General features: G+C 49.8%; 3 protein-coding genes across 3 annotated transcripts; 2 read left to right on the forward strand and 1 right to left on the reverse strand.

Moving 5' to 3' along the window:
• Positions 1 to 2,029: 2,029 nt before the first annotated feature.
• Positions 2,030 to 3,602, reverse strand: MIS12 (MIS12 kinetochore complex component). The gene has a single exon (XM_042025965.1). The coding sequence runs from the start codon at positions 3,404 to 3,406 to the stop codon at positions 2,774 to 2,776; it is 633 nt and encodes a 210-aa protein (XP_041881899.1). The 5' UTR covers positions 3,407 to 3,602; the 3' UTR covers positions 2,030 to 2,773.
• Positions 3,603 to 3,881: 279 nt separating this feature from the next.
• DERL2 (derlin 2) lies at positions 3,882 to 8,203 on the forward strand. Its single transcript, XM_042025964.1, has 7 exons — positions 3,882 to 4,011; positions 4,364 to 4,429; positions 4,694 to 4,767; positions 5,196 to 5,289; positions 5,734 to 5,929; positions 6,466 to 6,556; positions 7,306 to 8,203. Exons 1-7 carry the CDS (start codon positions 3,919 to 3,921, stop codon positions 7,409 to 7,411), a joined length of 720 nt encoding a protein of 239 aa, XP_041881898.1. The 5' UTR covers positions 3,882 to 3,918; the 3' UTR covers positions 7,412 to 8,203.
• A 421-nt stretch (positions 8,204 to 8,624) lies between these two features.
• On the forward strand, positions 8,625 to 18,353 carry DHX33 (DEAH-box helicase 33). Its single transcript, XM_042025963.1, is given in 13 exon segments — positions 8,625 to 9,219; positions 9,221 to 9,515; positions 10,228 to 10,388; positions 11,546 to 11,773; positions 12,432 to 12,602; positions 13,132 to 13,317; positions 14,013 to 14,124; positions 14,508 to 14,667; positions 15,053 to 15,141; positions 15,431 to 15,558; positions 16,105 to 16,308; positions 17,076 to 17,162; positions 17,838 to 18,353. Coding segments are annotated over 13 exon segments (2,178 nt in total). The 5' UTR covers positions 8,625 to 9,171; the 3' UTR covers positions 18,147 to 18,353.
• The last annotated feature ends 1,363 nt before the right edge of the window (positions 18,354 to 19,716 follow it).

Here is a 19,716-nt window from a genome sequence, read left to right on the forward strand (position 1 = left end):
TTTTTGTTATTAGAATGAAAAAGTATCGTTTTTCCCTGCCCTCTTGGTCCCTTCAGCCTTGCTGCGGGATGAGGACAGGGATGGGAACCCTGAGCCACTGTGGGATGGCAAAGGCAGGAGCTGACCCACCACCAGCTTGAGGTGAAGCAATTAAAGCATGTGGCTGCCACCAGCATTTCCTGCCTGTAATTAATGCTTTTAATGAGGAGGCATATGGCAACCCCCTCCTCCCCCCCGGCATTTTGCCAGGTGTGGGCTTATTAACAGCTGCTAATTACACCATTATTCAGTGTCTAAGTCAAGGAGGGCTGCACTGTGTGCTCCAACTGCCTGTGAATGCTGCCAAAAATTTCTTAGTTTAAATCTTCTGTTTTCTCCTTATACAGGGAACTGAACCCCCGGGGGTTTGCAGGGCAAACCAGCACCCCTGGGACACAGGGCCAGCACCTCCCCTGCTTCACCTGACCCCTCTCCATGCACAGGGCCTGCAAATCATCTGCACATCCTCCTCCTCACAGCCTGAACATGCTTTTTTTCCCAGGGGTGAGTTTTGCTGGAAGTCTGATAGTCCCAGGAGCTGTAGAGGGGCTCAAGGCCATTCCCCATCTGATGGAGTATCCAGCTGCCAGGGGTCCCACGGATCCTCAGGGCTCCCAGGAGGGCATTATCCCAGTAGGAAAACCAGTGGCTTCGTTCCCCTCACACCTCAGTTCTGCTGCTGGGATGTTCATGGACCATCTTGCTTGACAGCAAGGCTCTTTCTCCTGCAAAAGTCTCTTGGAAATGTTTTACCAACAGCTGGTTACAGTTTTTACATTGGGTATTATGAAGTACCTTGCTCCCAGCCTGAGGCTCTGAATATTCCAGCTCCATGCAAGTATTGGGAGAAAATGAACATTATAATCATCCATCTGGAAATTCTCCCCCTCCTTTCCAAGGCCCTGCTCCTGCAGCAGCCTGGTGCTACCCTGTCTGTGCCTGCCTTGTCACCAGTGGGACCTGGGCCATGGCCATGGACACACTGGATCTGCCTTTGGGAGCGATGGGAGCCTGAGGAGAGTGGGACAAGGACAGACGGAGAGGCCAGTGGGGATGGACTCGGGGTCTGAGCCTCCAGAGACCCCAAAAACACATGGATGTGATTTGGGGTTGGGAATGCCTCACCAATACTGCTGGATCCAGCAGCTGTGGACACGGTGAGTGGTGGCCATGGCAGTGCTGGGGGAACTGCTGGGCTCGATGCTCAGGGGGCTTTTCCAAGCCAAAGAATTCCATGATTCCCTGAGGTGCCACAGCTTGCTGCCCGAGGGCACTGTTCCTGCACAGCTTTCTGGAGCATCAGGATACAGTTTATAGTAAAATATTTCATTATGGTGACTGGAGTGCCAGGAGCATATGTGGCAGGATGGCATTTCTGGGAGCAGGTGGGAAGAGGCAATCACAGGAGGGCCCGAGGCTGGCGTGGGTTAAATCCACACCAGGAGGGTGGGATGGTCAGTCTCAGATTTAGTTGTGGACACATTTCCCTGGCTGGTGACACAGCAGCACATCAAAATGTGAGCCAGGGGTCAGAGTGGGTCAGGCTCAGCCCAGGGCAACCTTCACGACCAGCATTCCCCACTCCAGCTGGGAAGGAGGCACTGGGGAGAACCCTGGCCTGGTGCTGAAATTGTCTCTCTCTGGCTGGGAGAGGAGTGTGAAAATGGGAATAATTCCTTTTTAAAGGAAAATACAGCGTTGGGGTGTATAACTCAGTAGGGTCCAGCTTTCTGCAAGTCTGTGTGTGATCTCTCCTGGCACAGAACACCCAGGAAAAGTGTCTCCTATTTATTAAGGATAAAACAACGATAAAACAACTGATTCATCTGAGGAAACACGGTAATTCTTGGTGTCCAGGAAAGTTACACTGAGTTGGAAAATAGACCAACCTCCTGTGGAGCCGAGCCCAGGGCCGGGCTGCTGGTGCCCTCTGCTGACACTGTTCACATCTTACTCGTCTCAATTCAGGGAAGAAAGAATTCCAAACTGTGTTTTCTCTTTTCAGTACACTTTTTTTATTAGAGTCACCTCTAAATGATTCACAGGGTTAATGACTTCTAAGCTTCTATGCTAGTAAAGTAGAAATTAATATTGACATTTAATGATAGAACTAAACAGGAGATAAAAAACTGCAGTGGAAAGATGCACAGACTCAGGGATTTTAAATTAAGTACAGATAGAATAAGTTTAATTAAGACACAAGAGCTTATCAGTCTTCATAACATTTTTACAGGAAAATCTGATTAAACATTAATAAAAGGAACTTTGCTATTTAGTAGGAAAAGGACGCTGGGCAACAAAAAACCCCCAAACAAATATATAAAAAGCAACATAAGGTGAAGTAGGGCAAAGTGATGGAATTATTCATTTCCTCCAGTGGCTTCTGCTCTGTGGAGCAGCAGCGCTGTGCTGAGAAACACAAGCAAACTCTTACTGAGGCTTCGTTTTAATAACCCCTAAAAGGGGCAAGTGCTACATTGTGTTCAAAGGTAACATTCAGTAGCCAGGAAGGTACTTTCAAAGCCCGGTTATCCAACCCAAAACTTAGGAAGTTAACAATCTGAGTTACATTTTACAGCCTTTTCTCCCCTTCCTGCCCTAGGGAGGTGCAAACTGGCACAGTTCAACAGTCTTTAGTCCAGATCCAGGCAGGATGAGCGTAGTAAGGGAAAGATAAGCCTCTGTAATTTTAAGCAAGCTCCCTATGAGCTCTGTTGCCTTGTCAGAATTTCCATTACATTAACTGATCATGCCGCTTCATTTTTTTGCTCTTCTCCTCAACCTCCTTCAGCACATCCTGCAGTTTCTTAGAGCTCTGTGTCAGGAGGGCAAAGCTTTCCTTGAAGTTGCCGGCCCCGTGCTCCCTGCAGATGTTCTCAAGCCCATCAAAACACTGCAAAATCTTCTCCAGCTCGGCCTTGACAGCCTTCTGCTCCTCCAGCTCTGCTCGCAGCGCCTGCTCCGCGGCCGCCTCTGCCCGGCACTGCTGCTGCAGCTGCTGCAGCTCATCCTGCAGCGCCTGGAATTCCTCCTTGCTGTAGGGATACTGCTCCTGCACCCTGTCCTCGGGCAGCAGCACGTTCTTAGGGATGTTCAGCACCAGCTGCAGCAGCACTTCTTCCATTTTAGCGAAGAGTTTATCGAAGTGCTCCTTCATGAAGAGAAGGAATTTCTCGGTGCATTTCCGGATCTGGGAAGGGCTGACTTTGCAGCCGGGAATGCCGTCCAGCTTCTTCAGCATCACGCCCTCCACCACCAGCATCATTTCGAAGAGGTAGTCCTGGAAGGCGATGTAGACGCGCAGCATGCACGTCTGGGGCGTGAAGCCGAAGAACTGCGTCTCGTAGGTCATGGGATCCACCGACATGGCGGCGGGGGGGGCCGGGGCGGCCGAGCCGCGAGGGGAAGCCGGGTCTCCCAGGGCTCCCCGGCGCTACCCGAGGCAGCGGGGCCGCTCCTCCCGCTCGGGTTCTGGGCCGAGCACGGGGCCCGGGGCCACTGCCGAGGACGGGGCCGGAGCCCAGCGCTACCGCCGCCGCCGCCGCTTTCCCGCCTCGCTCGAGCGCCGCCTCAGGGCAGCGCCGCCCGCAGCCAATCAGCGCCCTCCAGGGCACCCGCACCGCCCAATCACCGAGCGCTCCGTCCCTCGGCGGGCGGGCCAAGCGCCCGGAGAGCGCGGCCGCTCGGCCAATGACAGCACGGAGCGCTGGGAGGGTATGGCAGCGCGGCCAATGGGAGCGCGGAGCGGCGGCAGCGGGCTGCGTACTCGGCCAATGAGAGCGCAGAGCGGAGGGAGGGCGCTGCGGTTCGGCCAATGGGAGCTCGGAGTGCCCGGCGGGCGCGGCGGCGGGCGGGCCGGGGCGGGGCGGGGCCGCCAAGATGGCGTACCAGACGTTCCGGCAGGAGTACCTGCAGGTGCCGCCCGTGACCCGGGCCTACACCACCGCCTGCGTCCTCACCACTGCCGCCGTGGTCAGTGCCGCGGGAGGGAGGTCGTGAGGGGAATTGGGAGGGGCTGGGCGCGGGGTAGCCGTGGAAGGGGAGCCCTCAGGCATCGCCCCCGCCCAGAGCCGAGTCTGGATCCCCGAGGAGCCCCTGAGCGAGGGGATCCCCGAAATAGGCCCCGGGGAGGTGCAAAGTATTTATAAATAACAACAACAACGTGAGAGAGGTGTTGTATCGAGTCTCCCACTTGCCAGAAAACTCACAGTGCTGATTGAGGACTTGCTAGGCTCTTCTTGGCACGCAGGAATGGGTTGCTGGTTTGGGTGTGTATTTTTTTTCACTTGTATTGATCCTTTCAAAATGTTCTCTTCTTTTTCAGCAATTAGAACTTATCACGCCCTTCCAACTGTATTTCAACCCTGAGTTAATATTTAAGCACTTTCAAGTAAGTGTGTTTTGAAGCATGGGAGGTTTTAAACTGTGCTGTAGAGTTTGTAAGTGCTTGTCTTCTCAAAACAGTGTACTTTTTGTATTAGAAATACACTTTTTAAAAGCTACTGAAGCCAGAGTGCAGACCACTGTACCTTAAAATAGGTCTTAGTTTCGTTTTCTGTAAAGGGGATTTCGGTTTCACTGTTACTTGCTTATCTTTTTAGACAATAAAAATAAGCTGTCATGTTTAAAGTCCTTGTATTTGTCTTATTTCCAGATATGGAGGTTAATCACAAACTACTTATTCTTTGGACCAGTTGGCTTTAATTTTTTATTTAACATGATCTTTTTGTATCCTTCACCAAGTTGTGTTGGTTCCCCCGGTGAGCAGAGCTCCAGAGTGCAGAAGTGTTGCTGTACCTGCACACAGGAAAAGTTGAGTTCCTGGGAATTCAGCAATGCCAACTTCCTTGGTGTCATGAATGGCCTTCAAGGGGGTCTCCTTCTTAAGTGGTGAAGAATTTTGCCAGTTAACTTTTGTGGTGTTAAGAATGTGTACAAGCCTGATCCTTCAGCTTGGTGCTGACCTGGTGCAGGAGAAAATTCCAGGTAGCTTTTTTGTCTCCTGTGTCGCCCTCTCTGCTGAAGTATCCAGAAAGAGCCAATTGATGCAGTAAAATGATAGAAAACTTTTAAGCTGATGTAGAATTGAATCGTTTTGTGCTTGGATCTGTCTTTAAACTCATTTGCAATGGAATTTTCCTGACCTGTGGCCTCAGATACCGGTACTGCCGCATGCTCGAGGAAGGCTCTTTCCGGGGTCGGACGGCAGATTTTGTATTTATGTTCCTTTTTGGAGGACTTTTAATGACTGTATCCTTTCTGTTGTAATTCCAGGCTCCTTTAGTAAAGCTAAAGATGTGTGAATGAGAGCAGAAACCGTGTTGCTACTGTTACCTTAACATAGTTTGTTGTGCAAGGAGTACTGATACTTGTTTGAGTGGTTTTGAATACTTTGGTATTATTGCTGGTTTTTCAGGTTTTTTTCTGCTTGATCATGGAAATGAGGTTATCAGGGGACTGCTCAAGTGTGGGATCATGCTCAGGTTGTCTATGAAGAATTAATTTATGCTTTAATGAGATTATTCATGCTGCAGGTACCCTGAATCCTGCTGTAGCTGTTGGATTTGATGGACAGTAGTTTGGTGTACTCGCACCTGGGAAAGTGAAGTTACCAGCTGTGTGGAAAACATGGGATTACAAATTAAGATGTGAAATTCTTGACCTCACAAGTGTTTCCTTAACGACCCATGCCAGCTTTTTGGGCTGTTTGTGAACTTGGTGTTCCTGGGCCAGGCATTCACCATCATGCTGGTGTACATCTGGAGCCGCAGGAATCCCTACGTCCGCATGAACTTCTTCGGTCTCCTCATCTTCCAAGCCCCGTTTCTACCCTGGGTACTGATGGGCTTTTCACTGCTTTTGGGGAACTCCATCATTGTGGATCTCCTGGGTGAGCAATGGCAACAGTCACGAGGATCTGTTCCTCCTCATGTTTTACATGAAACAGAAAATGTGGATAAATCCAAGGGCTAAATACCCTAGTGCTTGGTGTTCTTCTGGTATATTTATACCAGGCTCTTCTGATTTCTAACCATTGTAGCATGTTTTGTGCTGTGATAAGGATGGAAAGAGCTTCTGATGTTTTGGTTTTTTATTGCTTGGAATCAGCCCTGATGCATTGTCTGGCCATAGCATCAGTCTACTGAAATAAAATAGTTTATATTACTATTTTATCAACTCTAATAGAGCCAAAACATCAGTATTTTTAATAATGACAAGGAGTTTTCCCTGTATTAATGTCTTGTAGTGTAAGTTAAGCTTTTTATCTGCTGTTAGCTTTCTTCCTTAGGTTTTGTATTTCTGTATCATATTTTCTGTGAAAGAACCAATGTGTGTTGTTTTCCTGAAAAGTCTAGTGTAAAGCATTTGAGAGCTATAAAGGGGAAGTATTGAAAAATCACCATTTGGCTTTTGTTTCTATACCAGGCATTGCTGTTGGACATATATATTTTTTCTTAGAGGATGTCTTTCCCAATCAGCCTGGTGGTGGGAGGCTCCTGAGAACACCGTCTGTCCTGTGAGTATTGGTGGCTGCTTTGGAAGAGACATGGAGAGAGTGTTTGTTTGGAAAACTCTTTGCAATCCAGTCACATCAGCTTCTGGTGAATTGGGCAGAGACAGAACTGGGGGGAAGTCTGGATTTGCTTTTTCTTTAATTCCTGTTGCCAAACAAGGAGCTGGCATTTGTGTAAGTGGGGACCAACTTAACTGGGAGAAGAGCTAAAGGATTTTACCTTTGCTTTCTCTGATAACACTTGTCAGGCTTTGCTGACAGCTTTTTTTAGTGGCACCAAAGCTGTGTCCCCTGCTGGGTGTGAACAGTGACTGAGGTATAATATGTAAGATATCTAATGGTTTTTTTCTTCTGTAAGTCATCCTCACTTCACAATTTTGGGAAAAAACCCTCAAGTGTTTATAGTATTGAGTGGTGCTTCTCCCACTGAGGTCCCTCGTGTGGAGGCTCTAATCCCCTGTGGTGCTCTCCCAGAACGGTTCTGAGGGATTTTCATAGAGTCACAGACATTCCTGAAGATGTCTGTCAGAGAATATTTATCTCATAAATAGCAGAAGATGAACCTCATCAGTCTTGATTTGGGATCTCCTTCCTGGTGGTTCCAAACTGGAGAGCAAGACTTGCGCATAAATCCCACTCCCTGGGCGAGGCTTTACTGAGGGAGGACACTGTTCCATGTGCAGCATGTGAGCAGTCTTGATCTTGTTGTGAAACATGTCTTTTAAAGGATGACCATCCTTTGTGTTTTCCAGGAAAGCAATATTTGACACGCCGGAGGATGACCCGAATTACAACCCCTTGCCAGAGGAGCGGCCGGGGGGATTTGCGTGGGGAGAGGGGCAGCGCCTCGGGGGATAATCAGGGCTTGTGCCAAAACCCAGCCACCCCTGGGAGAGACTGGCCTGGATCCAGTCCCACGTGGGGACTCTCCTTCCCCAGCGCAGAGAGGACTCTTTGACAGCTCTATGGTTTGGAATACAAGCACTTTATGACATGGCAGTCTCACCTGAGACACTTCCAGCATCTTTCCCAATCAGGGAATTCATTGTGCTGGACATAATCTAAATCCAGTGGAGCCAAAAATTTAAAACTGGAAACCATTTCCTGTTAACTTCAGTTAACAAGGCCACACTTGTTTAAAGTGGTTTCTAAAGCATTTTTTTCAAGTTATTTGATACATGAAACTCTATGGGAAACTTTACAGGGGACAAACCCAACTTTTTGGGGTTTAACTCATTTTGTTATTCTTGGATAAAACAACTACAAGGTGATTGAAAGGCCAAGTCACTATTTCAATGGCAAAAGGTTTCTTGATCTGAGGTGCTGCTGTCTCCAGTCGTCTTTGAATTGCAAGGAATACAACATGTAGCATAATGCAGCTTTTCATTTTGCCAGTCGGGTTTGTGGTTTTGGGAATGTTCTGCAGGCCAAAGCTGCATTTTGGTGGTTTTTTCCCCCCAAGGACTGTGTGTTCAGGTGCCCAGTTTTGAGACTGGTGGTTAAACAGGTGTGCCTGCAAAATCCACCCACCCCCACGTGCCCTCTGCTGTTACTGAATGACCTGCAGCACTAGGGAAGGAAACTTGTCTGGAGTCAGGACTCAAATGATGATGAGTTGAATAAAATGTCTTGTGGATCCTTTTTGGTTAATCCTCTGTATAATCCTGTAGTCTTGAGGCAGCAGGTGAAAAAGCAGAGGCTGGAAAAAGCAAGTCCTTGAAAAGACAGGGATAACTGAAGCTTTTTTCACAGGTGTTTCCGAACTGCAGGACGCAGGATTGTCTGCTCAGGATGTGAAATCCGTGGTCTGTGGATGAAATTTGTTGTGGGAGGGCTGTGTCCAGCGCAGGCCAGTGACGCTGAGTGGGACTTAGCTTAAAGCTACATTGATTATAAATGTCTCTGAGGGGCCACAGAGGAGTTTGGAGCTCAGTTCAGCTCATCGTGGTCAGTTGTTCTTAAATTGCCATAGAAAGTACTGGGTCGGTTTTTATTGATTATATCATAATAGATAAAGAGAGTTAAAGGTGCATCTTCATTCGAAATTTTAGAGAATGGCCTCACCCGTGACACATGAATATCTCGTTTCAGATTTTGTTTTTAAAAACTGGCTACATGTTTTAGTTTTTTTAATTTATAGTCCAGGAGAGGAATATGTGGGGAAATCAGGGGAAATGCTTTGTCCACAAGCAGTGTGTTAGATTCTGATAAACACAATGTGTGAGGTAATTTGTATCTGGATTTTTATCTGTTAAAGGTTATAAAAACTTATGGGAGCTTTGGGGGTTTTACAGGTTTTTTGGTCTGTTTTTGAGGGAGGTTTTGATTGTTCCTAGAGCAGGCTTTTAGTGCTCCTAGAGAGCAAGAATGAAAGCGTTTTGGACAATGTTGCTTCAGCATAGGTTATGAGGCAGGAATTAGATCAAAACCTTATTTTTGAGGGTTCTTTTAGTTCAGTGTTTGAGAACCCTCCCGTAGCTTGTTATTGGGACAAGTCATGAAGGGGAACATGTCCCAGCCCTGCCTGCAGCCGGCTCTCTGCCCTCCTTGGCTGCATTTCGCTGCCGTTTGGGGTCCGGGATTTTTCCGAGGGGTGCCCGGAACCGGGAGCACTGGAAATGGCGCTGGGGTCGGGACTACAACTCCCAGGATGCTCCGCGCAGCGGGCGCGCAGTGCCGTCATCACTGCACCGGGGAGCCCGTGGAGCGCGGCCCCGACGGGCCGGGCCGGGCCGGGAGCGGACGGAGCCCCGGGACAGCCCCCGCGGGACCGGACAGCGACGGGCGATGGCTCAGGACAGCGAGGGGCCTCCGGCCAAGCGGTTCAAGGCGGCGCCCCCCGGCACGCAGCCCCAGAGCGCCGCGCCGCCCGCACACGTGCAGCGCCGCTCGCTGCCCATCGCCGGGGCCCGCGGGCCGCTGCTGGCCCGGCTCCGCCGCCTCGACAGCGCCGTCCTCATCGGTGAGTGCCGCCCCGGGCCGCGTCCCACCGAGCGGCGTGGGCTGGGGAAAGCTGCCCAGAAACGGTCCGGGTGTAAATCTGAAATGTGGTGAACCAGGAATGTAGTGATTTCTGTGCTTTGGCTGGTTAAGGCAGCTGGGGACTTCGTTTTTATGGAGCGGGCGGAAGTTATTTCCCTCTCCTTTCGGTATCTGCCTGGAGTTTAGTCACAGCCAGATGGCAAAACTCTTCTCTTCAGAAGAGTCTCCTCAGTTACATTTTCAGGGTTTTTCACAGATTTTGTTGTGTTTTCTGTGAGTCCAAACTAATAACCTTTTTGTCAGACTTCCAGCAGCTGAAGACATACAACTTTCCACCTGGTAGTCTAAAGACTTAGCATTTATTGGAATTAAATTAAAAAATGCTTTGTATCTCGCTCCTATTAATGCCACACCACAGACACTTCACCTCCAGAGAGGCTGGAATATGTTTCTAAACCAGAGTGTGGCTGGAGAGCACCTGGGCAGAGGGAGCTCTGCAGAGGAGTGGCCCAGCAGCAAGAGGAGAGCACTGGGTTTTGTCTCTGACCTGCCACTGCTTTGTAGTGGGAATTTTTCTCCCTGTCTTCAGCATCCCCATCCTGAAATAAGGCTAAAAGTTAACATAAAAAACCGAGTTTGTCAATGCTATAAAAGGTGGAGGGGAAAAACCCTATTCCCTTGATGTTCCTTAGGAGAAACGGGCTCAGGGAAGACCACTCAGCTCCCTCAGTACCTGTACGAAGCAGGAATTGGCCACCCTGGTGTCATCGCTGTGACCCAGCCCCGCAGGGTGGCAGCTGTCACCCTGGCTGCCAGAGTCGCTGAGGAGAAGAGGACGGAGCTGGGGAGGCTGGTAGGTTGATGTACACATGAATTCTGGTTTCGTGCTGCAGTGGGGATGGGGCCCTATCAGGCTTTAATGGGTAGGATAATAACCAGCCTCAGCGATGATAGTTTTAATTTCATAATTAGTTTCGGGTGCCACAGTATAACAGGGATGTAAAGCTGTTAGAGAGTGCTCAAAGGAGTGACACAAAGATGGTGAATGGTCAGGAGGGACCACATAATAGGAATGGCTGGAGAAGTGGAGAATTTGGTCAAACCTCACCAGGGTCTGCAGCTTCCTCCTGAGGGGCAGTTCCAATTTCTGCTCTCTTGTGACCAGGGACAGGACCTGAGGGAATGGCTGGAGTCCCCTGTGTCAGGGGAGGTCTAGGTTGGATATCAGGGAAAGGTTCTTCCCCCAGAGGGTGCTGTGGCACTGCCCAGGCTCCCCAGGGAATGGGCACTGCCCGGGGCTGCCAGAGCTCCAGGAGCGTTTGGACAGCGCTGCCAGGCACAGGGTGGGATTGTTGGGGTGTCTGTGCAGGGCCAGGGATTGGGACTTAATGATCCCTGTGGGTTCCTTCCAGCTCAGGATATTCTGTGATTCTGTAATTAAATGAATGGAGAAAAATGGCTCTTTACCTGCCTCGTGACAGGGTGGGCATGGTCTGTCCCTGTGGTATTGTACTTCTTGATTATTATCTGGGTTCTTCCATTAGAAAAAATACCGATTCATGAATAAAACAAAAAAATATTGTGTTCTCTTCCATTGCTCCTTATATCAGAAGTCACTGTGAAGGAGAGCAGAGTGCTGAATCTCTGCAGGTCTGTGGGAGAAAAGCAGAGGAGAAAGACTTCCCCTGCATAAAATCTTTGGGGAGCCTGGAATCATTTCTAGCAGAGGGAGGAAGGAAAGGAAACTTGGGGGGCATTTGTGATGAACTTCTAGTTAGGAAGAAGCCAACTAGAGATGTTGAGAGTATCCTCTGGGTGGCTGGTTAAATTTGGAAGATGACCTGCTCACAGACAGCAATAAACTGCTCTGCTTTCCAGAGCTTCCCTGCACTTCTGCTTGGCTCTGTCCGATGCAGTGACCAGGGGCTTTGTAGTCCTTTCTTGTGGCACGATGGCAGTGAGGAATGCCAGTGTTTGTGGCCCATAATCCCTGTGTGATCCCTTCCCCAGGTTGGCTACACGGTGCGCTTCGATGATTGTTCGTGTGCCGAGACCAGGATCCGGTTCCTGACAGACGGGATGCTGCTGCGCGAGGCCATCGGGGACCCTCTGCTGCACAAGTACAGTGTGGTCATCCTGGACGAGGCCCACGAGAGGACCATCCACACTGATGTGCTCTTCGGAGTGGTCAAAGCTGCCCAAAAGAAGCGAAAGGAACGAGGCCTGCGGCCACTGAAAGTGTGTTCATCCGGGATGGCAGCGAAGGGCGGGGTGGGGCTGGGCTCTGAGTGCTCTGAGCATCTCCTGGGGCCTTCCAAAGTGTTTGGAATTTTCAGCCTTGACCATTTTTCTGTTCCTAAAAAGTCTCTTTAAACTGAATAGTTAAGGGTGTCTGTCCAGCTTGTGATGTGGGGGCCTGATACGACACCTCCAAACAAGGTATCTGTTACCTCCTTGATACCTTTTTTCCATAAAAGCCCCTTGGGTGTGGGCTCTAGACTAGACAGAGTGCTGGGGAAGTTTTGGCACTGCTGCTGAGAGCACTCTGGGTGCAGGAGCTGTGGCTGGTGGGACAGCTGTGGGACATGCTCATTCCCAGGAAGGGCACATGGAATGGGTGGACATGTCAGGAATTTGTGTGAAAGCACGTTGGCTTTGCTGGAGGGGCCTGGCAGGGTCCTTGCATGGTCTCATTCCACACCACCAACACTTTCTGCTTGTATTAAAAAGCTGATGGCTTTAATGAGGGGAAATCACTCTCTTCTGTCCCAAACTCTGTGAGCTGTTCTGAGCATGGTTCTCAGGATCCAGAAGCTGACTTTTGGCTGGTCCTGACTTGTCAGTGTCCAGCTGGACGGAAGCTGCAGTACTGACCCATCCTGTGCTCCCATTGAAGGTGATCATCATGTCAGCCACGATGGATGTTGACCTGTTCTCCCAGTATTTCAGTGGAGCTCCTGTCATCTACCTGGAAGGCCGGCAGCATCCCATTGAGATCTTCTACACCAAGGAGCGGCAGAGCGACTACCTGCAGGCAGCACTGGTGTCCATCTTCCAAATCCACCAGGTATGGGGGTCTGGCCAGGCTTGTGTCCCTCTGGGGCCAGGGATTGGTGTTTTGTGCCTGGATGTTTGGCTGCCAAACACCAGGATTGTTGTCTTATTTCATTAAACTGCATTTAGTGCTTTGAAGCTGCTGCTGCTGTTGGGATTTGGGTCCTGTACTCAGGCTGGAGCTGAAAGGAGGCTGCTAAGCAAAGCTCTGTAATGTCAACTCATGCTTAAAACCTGAATGTTCCCCTCACCTGAGTTCTCTGTGCCTGGGTGCTTGCTGGCTCTCTCTGCCTGTCCTGGACAGTTACTTGAGGACACAGCAATTCCTCCATTCTTTTAACACTCGATCTCTCAAAATGTGATTTACTGTTTGCTTCTGGTGAATCCAGTCGGAATTCTGGCTGTTGCATACCTTGCACGACATGTGTGTCTTTTCTTCTTTGCCTGCTTCACTGACTTGCTGCCAGGGCCACATCTCATTACCATCTCAGTTCTCCTTTCCTATCCAAACCCTCCTAACCTGCTTTTTCCTCTGGCTCCAGGAAGCTCCTGCATGCCAGGACATCCTGGTGTTCCTGACTGGTCAGGAAGAAATTGAAGCAATGACCAAAACCTGTCGAGACGTTGCCCAGCATCTGCCTGAGGGCTGCCCACGGATGACAGTGCTGCCCCTTTATGCTTCTCTGCCCCACTCCCAACAGCTCCGTGCCTTCAAACCTACCCCTGAGGTGAGGGGATGGGATGGGTGAGCAGGAGCAGTTTGTTTGCTTCCATTGAATCTTTGGAATGTGGAATTTAGGGGGCTAAAGCAGCCTGTACTGATAGTCAGCAATAGTCTCCATTGGCTTTAGGCTGAGTGGTTCCAGTGTGATATAAGACAGTGCAACTGTGGTGGTTTTAACAGATGTATGCAGTAAGTCACGTGGGATCATAAAAAGAAGGAAGGATTAGAGGGAGTGAAAAGGGCACAGGAATTGAAATTTCCCCCATTTCATAGGAATTTTTTGTCCATGTCACAAAAAAGCTACAACAGCTAATGGAGGAAATACTAAGAAAGTTGAAACCCTGGGAATGTTTGTCATGGTCATAAGAAAAAGAATTTATGCTGCCTCAGGCTCTTTCGTACCTACTCAGCAGATAAATAAGAACTCAAATGTTGTGCCAGAAATGAAACCAAAATTGTTGAAAGATATTTTGAGAACAACTGGTCTGGTGGTGTATTTTGTTGCAACTGCAGGCACGTTTTAGAAGCTGATTAGAAACTGGAGATTACCTTAGTTTCTGAGAGCTGGCATAGGAAGCACAGTGTGTGCTCACGATGTGGGGCAGGGCTTGGCCCACTCTGGCCAAAAGCAGCAGAATTTCTGTGTTGCAGCTGCTCTGGGGCGACCTTGGCCTGGGTTTGATTTGTCCTTCCTCCCAGGGCTGTCGCAAAGTGATCCTCTCCACCAACATCGCAGAAACCTCCATCACCATTGCGGGGATAAAATTTGTTGTGGACACAGGCATGGTCAAAGCCAAGAAGTACAGCCCTGGTGAGGAATTCTGAGGAGGAACAGGGCCAAGATTGGGTTGGGTTTGTAAAAGTTACTGGAGGCCATAAGCCCCACTGAATGAGGATTTCAGACACCCTCTGTGCTGTTTAAATTAATGTCCCAGGTTTTGGGTGTGGGGTTTGGTGGTGCTTTTATGGGTTTTTTTGAGTATCAGCCATGAGGGGGTAAAAATCTGTCCAATGTGAATCTTCTCTTCATGGGCACAGCATGGATAGTTCGCTGTGCTTCAGGGTGCTGAACCAAGTGAGCTCTGAGCCGTGTTTGAATGGCAAACCCTGGGAATTCTTACTGTTAATGCTCCGTGTTTTCCAAAGCTGTGCCTGACACAGGCACTGACTGAGGTGATGCTTTTCCATGCCCAGACACTGGCCTGGAAGTGCTGGCAGTGCAGCAGGTGTCCAAGGCCCAGGCTTGGCAGCGCACAGGGAGAGCAGGGAGACAGGAGAGCGGGATCTGCTACCGGCTCTACACCGAGGAGGACTTCGAGAAATTCGATGAAATGACAACACCTGAGATACAGAGGTGAGGACAGAAGCTTCACACTCCTTGCCACACCTCTTGTACAGCTGGAGCTGTGGGAAGAGCTGAGCAGCAGAACTGGATCTAGGGGCTGACGGGGTGACTTAAGAAAAATGGAAGTGCGGGGACTAAACAGAAAAACTGGGAAACCTTTGCTCAGGGTGGACAGTTGGGCACTGAGTCTCTAAACACATAAGGCAATAGTTCTCCTGACTGTCCTCCAAATCTTGGACTTGCCTCTTCCTGGTTTAAGTAAGGCTTCACCAGCAGCATCAGGCCAGTCTCTGTCAAGCTGCAGCACAGCTCTGAGTCTCTATCTCAGCTTCTATGAAAAAGAGAATAAAATAGAAGAAGAGAGCTAGGTCAGTTGTTTTTTCTGCCTACACAGGTGTAACCTGGCCAGTGTGGTGCTTCAGCTCCTGGCCCTGAAAATTCCCAACGTGCTCACCTTTGACTTCATGTCCAAACCATCTCCTGGTAAGTGGCTACAAAGGCAGCCTTGGGGAAAAAGAGCTGGGAGCAGTCTTGAGTCATAAAGCACATGAAGGTGTGCCCTGATTGCCAAGGGAAGCTGGAATAAATTGGGAAAGGTGCTTGTTCTCCTGGATAGAGGAGGATAAACCACATTTTGGGACCCTGATTTCTCTAAATGGAAAGTGTTTGTCCCTCTGGCCAGGGGAGGGAGGCAGTGATGGAACCAGCTGATCCTTCACATCCCTCAGTGGGATGCAGAAGGCCTCACAGCCCAATGTCCTTGTTTTGGCAGATGCTATTCAAGCAGCAATTGACCAGCTGGACCTGCTGGGAGCTGTGACACAAAAGGAAGGTCAGCTTGTCCTGACCCCCCTGGGAAAGAAAATGGCAGCCTTTCCACTGGATCCAAAGTTCTCCAAGGTAAAAACTGCAGAAAATTTAACTTTTTTTAATCTCATGTACTCACCTCTGTAGCATTGGTGTTTCTCTTTGAAACTCCTTAAACAAGGTGTGAAATTTGGGGTGTTTGCAGCTGTACTGGTATATTTGCTGTACATTAATGTACATAATTTACTGCCCTTGTGCTGGATTGCTTGTCATTTGTTGTTTAATTCAGGAAAGTTTTTTAAAAGACAGTTTATTTCCTCTGGCACCTCTGAAGGTGAACAAGGCAAATTTCCTTGCAATTTTCAGGATGGTTTAGCAGGTCCATGATGTCTTTGTTGCTGTAGTTGGTGTCAGTCATGGTGTTTGTACTGGTTATGCACTGGTCAGTCCCAGGAAGGAGCCTGGCAGCTGCTGTTAAAGGTGCTTGGTGAGCCCAGTGGAGGATTCACAGCTGTTCCTAGGCCCAGATGTTTGTGAGATTGTCCTAAGCAATGTTTGGTCAAGTTCCTGGGCTGCCAGGGAGCAGAAAGATGAAGTGGATTTGGTGGACCAAAGATGAGTTTTGTTGTGTCTGTGCAGGCCATCCTCGTGTCCCCCAGGTTCCACTGTGCAGAGGAGATCCTGACCATCGTGTCCCTGTTATCAGTGGACAGTGTCCTGCACAACCCCCCTGCCCAGCGGGATGAGGTGCAGGCTGTCAGGAAGAAATTCATCTCCAGTGAGGGGGATCATCTGACCTTGCTCAACGTGTACAGAGCCTACAAGAACGTCAACGGGCACAAGGTGGGATGATCTGAGGGTGCCACGGCTGTCTGAGCTCATGGGGTGAGGAGTTTTTTAGCAGAGAGCAGAGTGACACCTGCATCTTCCGTGGCTGGTGCCACAGGCGTCCTCCAGCACCGGGAGAAAGGAGGGCTCATCCTCTGCAACTGGGGAATGGAAGGAAGTTCAGGTAACAAAGGTTCCTACAGAAAGCTCTAGCAAAGCTGGTCATCAAAACTCTGTGGGGCCAGTTCTGTAGTCACAGCCAGGTCTCTTCCTTCCCTGGTTCCAGCTGGAAACAGGAGGGGAGTGGGAGAGTGTTGAGACTTGATGGTAAATACCTGGACATGCTCTGTGACAGGATTCATTGGAAAAACACTGAACATATGTAAAAGCAGATTTGGATTTATCCTACCCTGTGAACCCCTCAGATAGATTTGTGGATCTGTGGAGTCATGCACCCCATTCCTTGCAGCACCTGTCATTCTTACCTGATTTGCTTTCACCACCTGTGGGATAGCAAATGCTGTTCTGCAGCACATGGTGGCCTTGCAGAATAACTCTGAGGGGGGAAAAGAACCACCACATGCTGTTTCTTAGCACTGGGCGGGGGGAAGCTAGTCATAAGTTATGAGTAAAGAGGGATAGAAATACGACCAGGAAAGGGGTCAGCACCTTTTCTCTGAGGCAGGTAGTAAGGGGGATTCTGCTTTTCATGGTATCCAAAGGCTGTCATGCTCCTGGGGTGAAGAAATATCCCCTTCCAACTACTGGTGTCTCTGCTGCAGGGATGGTGCAGAGAGAACTTTATCAACGGCAGGAACATGAAGCTGATGGCAGAAGTCAGAGCTCAGCTCAGGGACATTTGTGTAAAGGTAACTTGCTGCCATATTCTATTTCTCTGTTTCACCTGTTGGTATTTTCCTATTTGTCCCCCAAACTGATGTTACTGTGCGCCAAGTCCTGGGAGTGAGAAAATGTGGGGTTGTTTTCAGTTTCCTATAAATAGCTGGGTAAAATTCCTGACTGTGCAGTTACATCCCAAAATCTGAAAGCTGCAGGGCTTAGTGGGTCAAGGAGAAATGGGAACCTCTGAGAAGGCTTCTCAGGGAGGGGACAGGTTTTGCCAAGGGTTTCTCCTGCTCTAGTGCAGGTGGGACTGTGCTGTGTGTGCCACAGAGTGCTGTCAGCCTCGGCAACCTGTGCTGGCTGGCTTCTTCATGGAGTCAGGCATTCAGTGGGGCAGCAGCTTCCCCTCAGCGCTGTTCCTGCTGGGCACAGCTTAGGAGCTGCTGCTGAACCCCTGGCAGTCTGGGGTATCATTTGTGAATGCTGGTTGGCCTAAAACTCATTTCCAGAAGGAGAGTGACCATCCCTTTTATTGGCTCTTAGTCCGGGTCAGCCTAGCATCCACTCGAGCTGAATTCCCAGTGAGCCCCAGGCATTCTGACACAGTAAAATCCCCCAGGATTCCTGAAGAGAGCCCACTGAAACAGGGCTGTCCCCCCCCGAGGGTGCAGGTTGTACTTGCTCACTCCCGTGTCTCCCAGCTGTCGATGCCGCTCGAGTCCTCGCGTGGGGACACCGCGAGCGTCCGGCGCTGCCTGGCTCACAGCCTGTTCATGAACGCGGCCGAGCTGCGGCCCGACGGCTCCTACGGCACCGTGGACTCGCACCAGGTGGTGGCCATCCACCCGTCCTCCGTGCTGTTCCAGTGCAAGCCGGCCTGCGTGGTGTACAACGGGCTGCTGCGCACCAACAAGTGCTACATGCGCGACCTGTGCGTGGTGGACGCAGAGTGGCTGCACGAGGCCGCGCCCGACTACTTCCGCAGGAAGCTCCGGACGGCCAAGAGCTGACCCGTGGATGTTGGATCAGCTGGCTCAGGGGGTTCAGCTTCACCTTAAAAGACTTATTTTTTAAAGGTTTTTATAATGAATGTATGTATAACCACATTTTATATAGGCAGGGTAATTTACGTGTGCTTAAGGAAGGGGATGGGTATTTATTGAGATTGGATTTGTATGTTTTCTTCCAGAATAAAGAAGTGATGGTGAAAATCCAAATTTTGCGTGTTGTTTTGCGAGGTACAGAACAAATAATCATGGGACTGGTGTTTTCAGTTCTCATGGAAGTGTGTTTGTTGTCAGGAGTCTGGGTTTAAAGATTTGTGTAGGTGGCACGGTGAATCTGTGCTTCTTGTACAGAGTGGACTCTGCCATTTACATGTGCAGTGCTCAGACACCTGCGTGGAGTTGGGAGTTAGAATTCCGGTCCTTTGATGGGGTGGTATCAATCTAATGGGGTGCTGTGGATGCTCTCCTTGTCCAGCCTGGCAGTGAGCAGCAAATGGGCCTTCTGTGCTTCTCAATACTGGGCACTAGTGCCAGCTTTTGGACAAAGGGAAGGGTTGCTGCCAGGAAACATTGCCTTAGTCAGTCTTTTCTCTAAAATACCCAGTGCTCAAGGAGCAAAAAAAAAAAACCCAAACATTCATTTTTTCTTTTTCTGAGACCGCCACGCTCTGGCCTGAACACTGGCAGTCCTAATTGATGAGCAGGAAAGACTCCACTACTACTTATTCCGGTGAAATAGTATGTTTATTCCAGCGCTGGGATGCATGGGGGATAATTCCTCCAAAGTCATGCGTGCCGATAGCTGCATTCAGCCTGGTATTTATCGGGTTACAAGTTCCATATTCACTGAGTTTCTCAACACATCTATACATATTCATTACCTAGCCGCCCTAGCCTCGCCTCGTATTACAATGAGCCCAAAAGTCATTTACATCCACGTTAGCTTGTGCAGTGTTGTCTGGTGGTCGTGGGCAGGGGTCTCCGAGATGAAATAAGAGTCTGCCTCAGATGAAGTAAAGGGTCTTCCTTTTCACCTTGCTTCCCTGTGCATGCTCTTTATGTCCCTGGCCCAAGTCCAAACTTCCAAGACTGGTTTGAGTTAGCTTTAGGTTAAAAACAGGATCTTTGGTCAAGATTCCTTCCCTTTATCAATAGTCTCGTATCTTCTCATCCTGCTTTGGTAGGCACCATAAGTGTTGGGCAAGCGGTATGCATTGCTCCTAACAAACCGATTCTTAGTAAATCATTTAATCTCTGCTTCCCCATCCCCCCGATTCATAATTAGGAGTGGGATGATGTCTGGGATAAAACCTGTGCCTCTCTCCCACATTCCTAAAGCTCCCTTTCTGCCTTCACCCGCGAAGGGGCCGGTACTGGTGCTCTGTCCATGCCATCCCTGCCCATTCCAGAGTCAGGAATCCGAGGAACCAGGCACCCCGTTGACACTCTCCGTCCTGCCGGGGCCGGGACTCGAACCCGCGGCCGCGGGGCCCGCGCGGGGCCCGCCGGGGCCGGAAGCGGAGCGCGGTTCCGGGGCGGGCAGTGCTCGCCCGCCGCCGCGTCCCGCACGATG

This window comes from Corvus kubaryi, unplaced genomic scaffold (genome assembly GCF_017639235.1).
Source record: "Corvus kubaryi isolate FWS band 111438036 unplaced genomic scaffold, C.kubaryi_AGA036_p1.0 37284, whole genome shotgun sequence".
Lineage (NCBI taxonomy): Eukaryota > Metazoa > Chordata > Aves > Passeriformes > Corvidae > Corvus > Corvus kubaryi.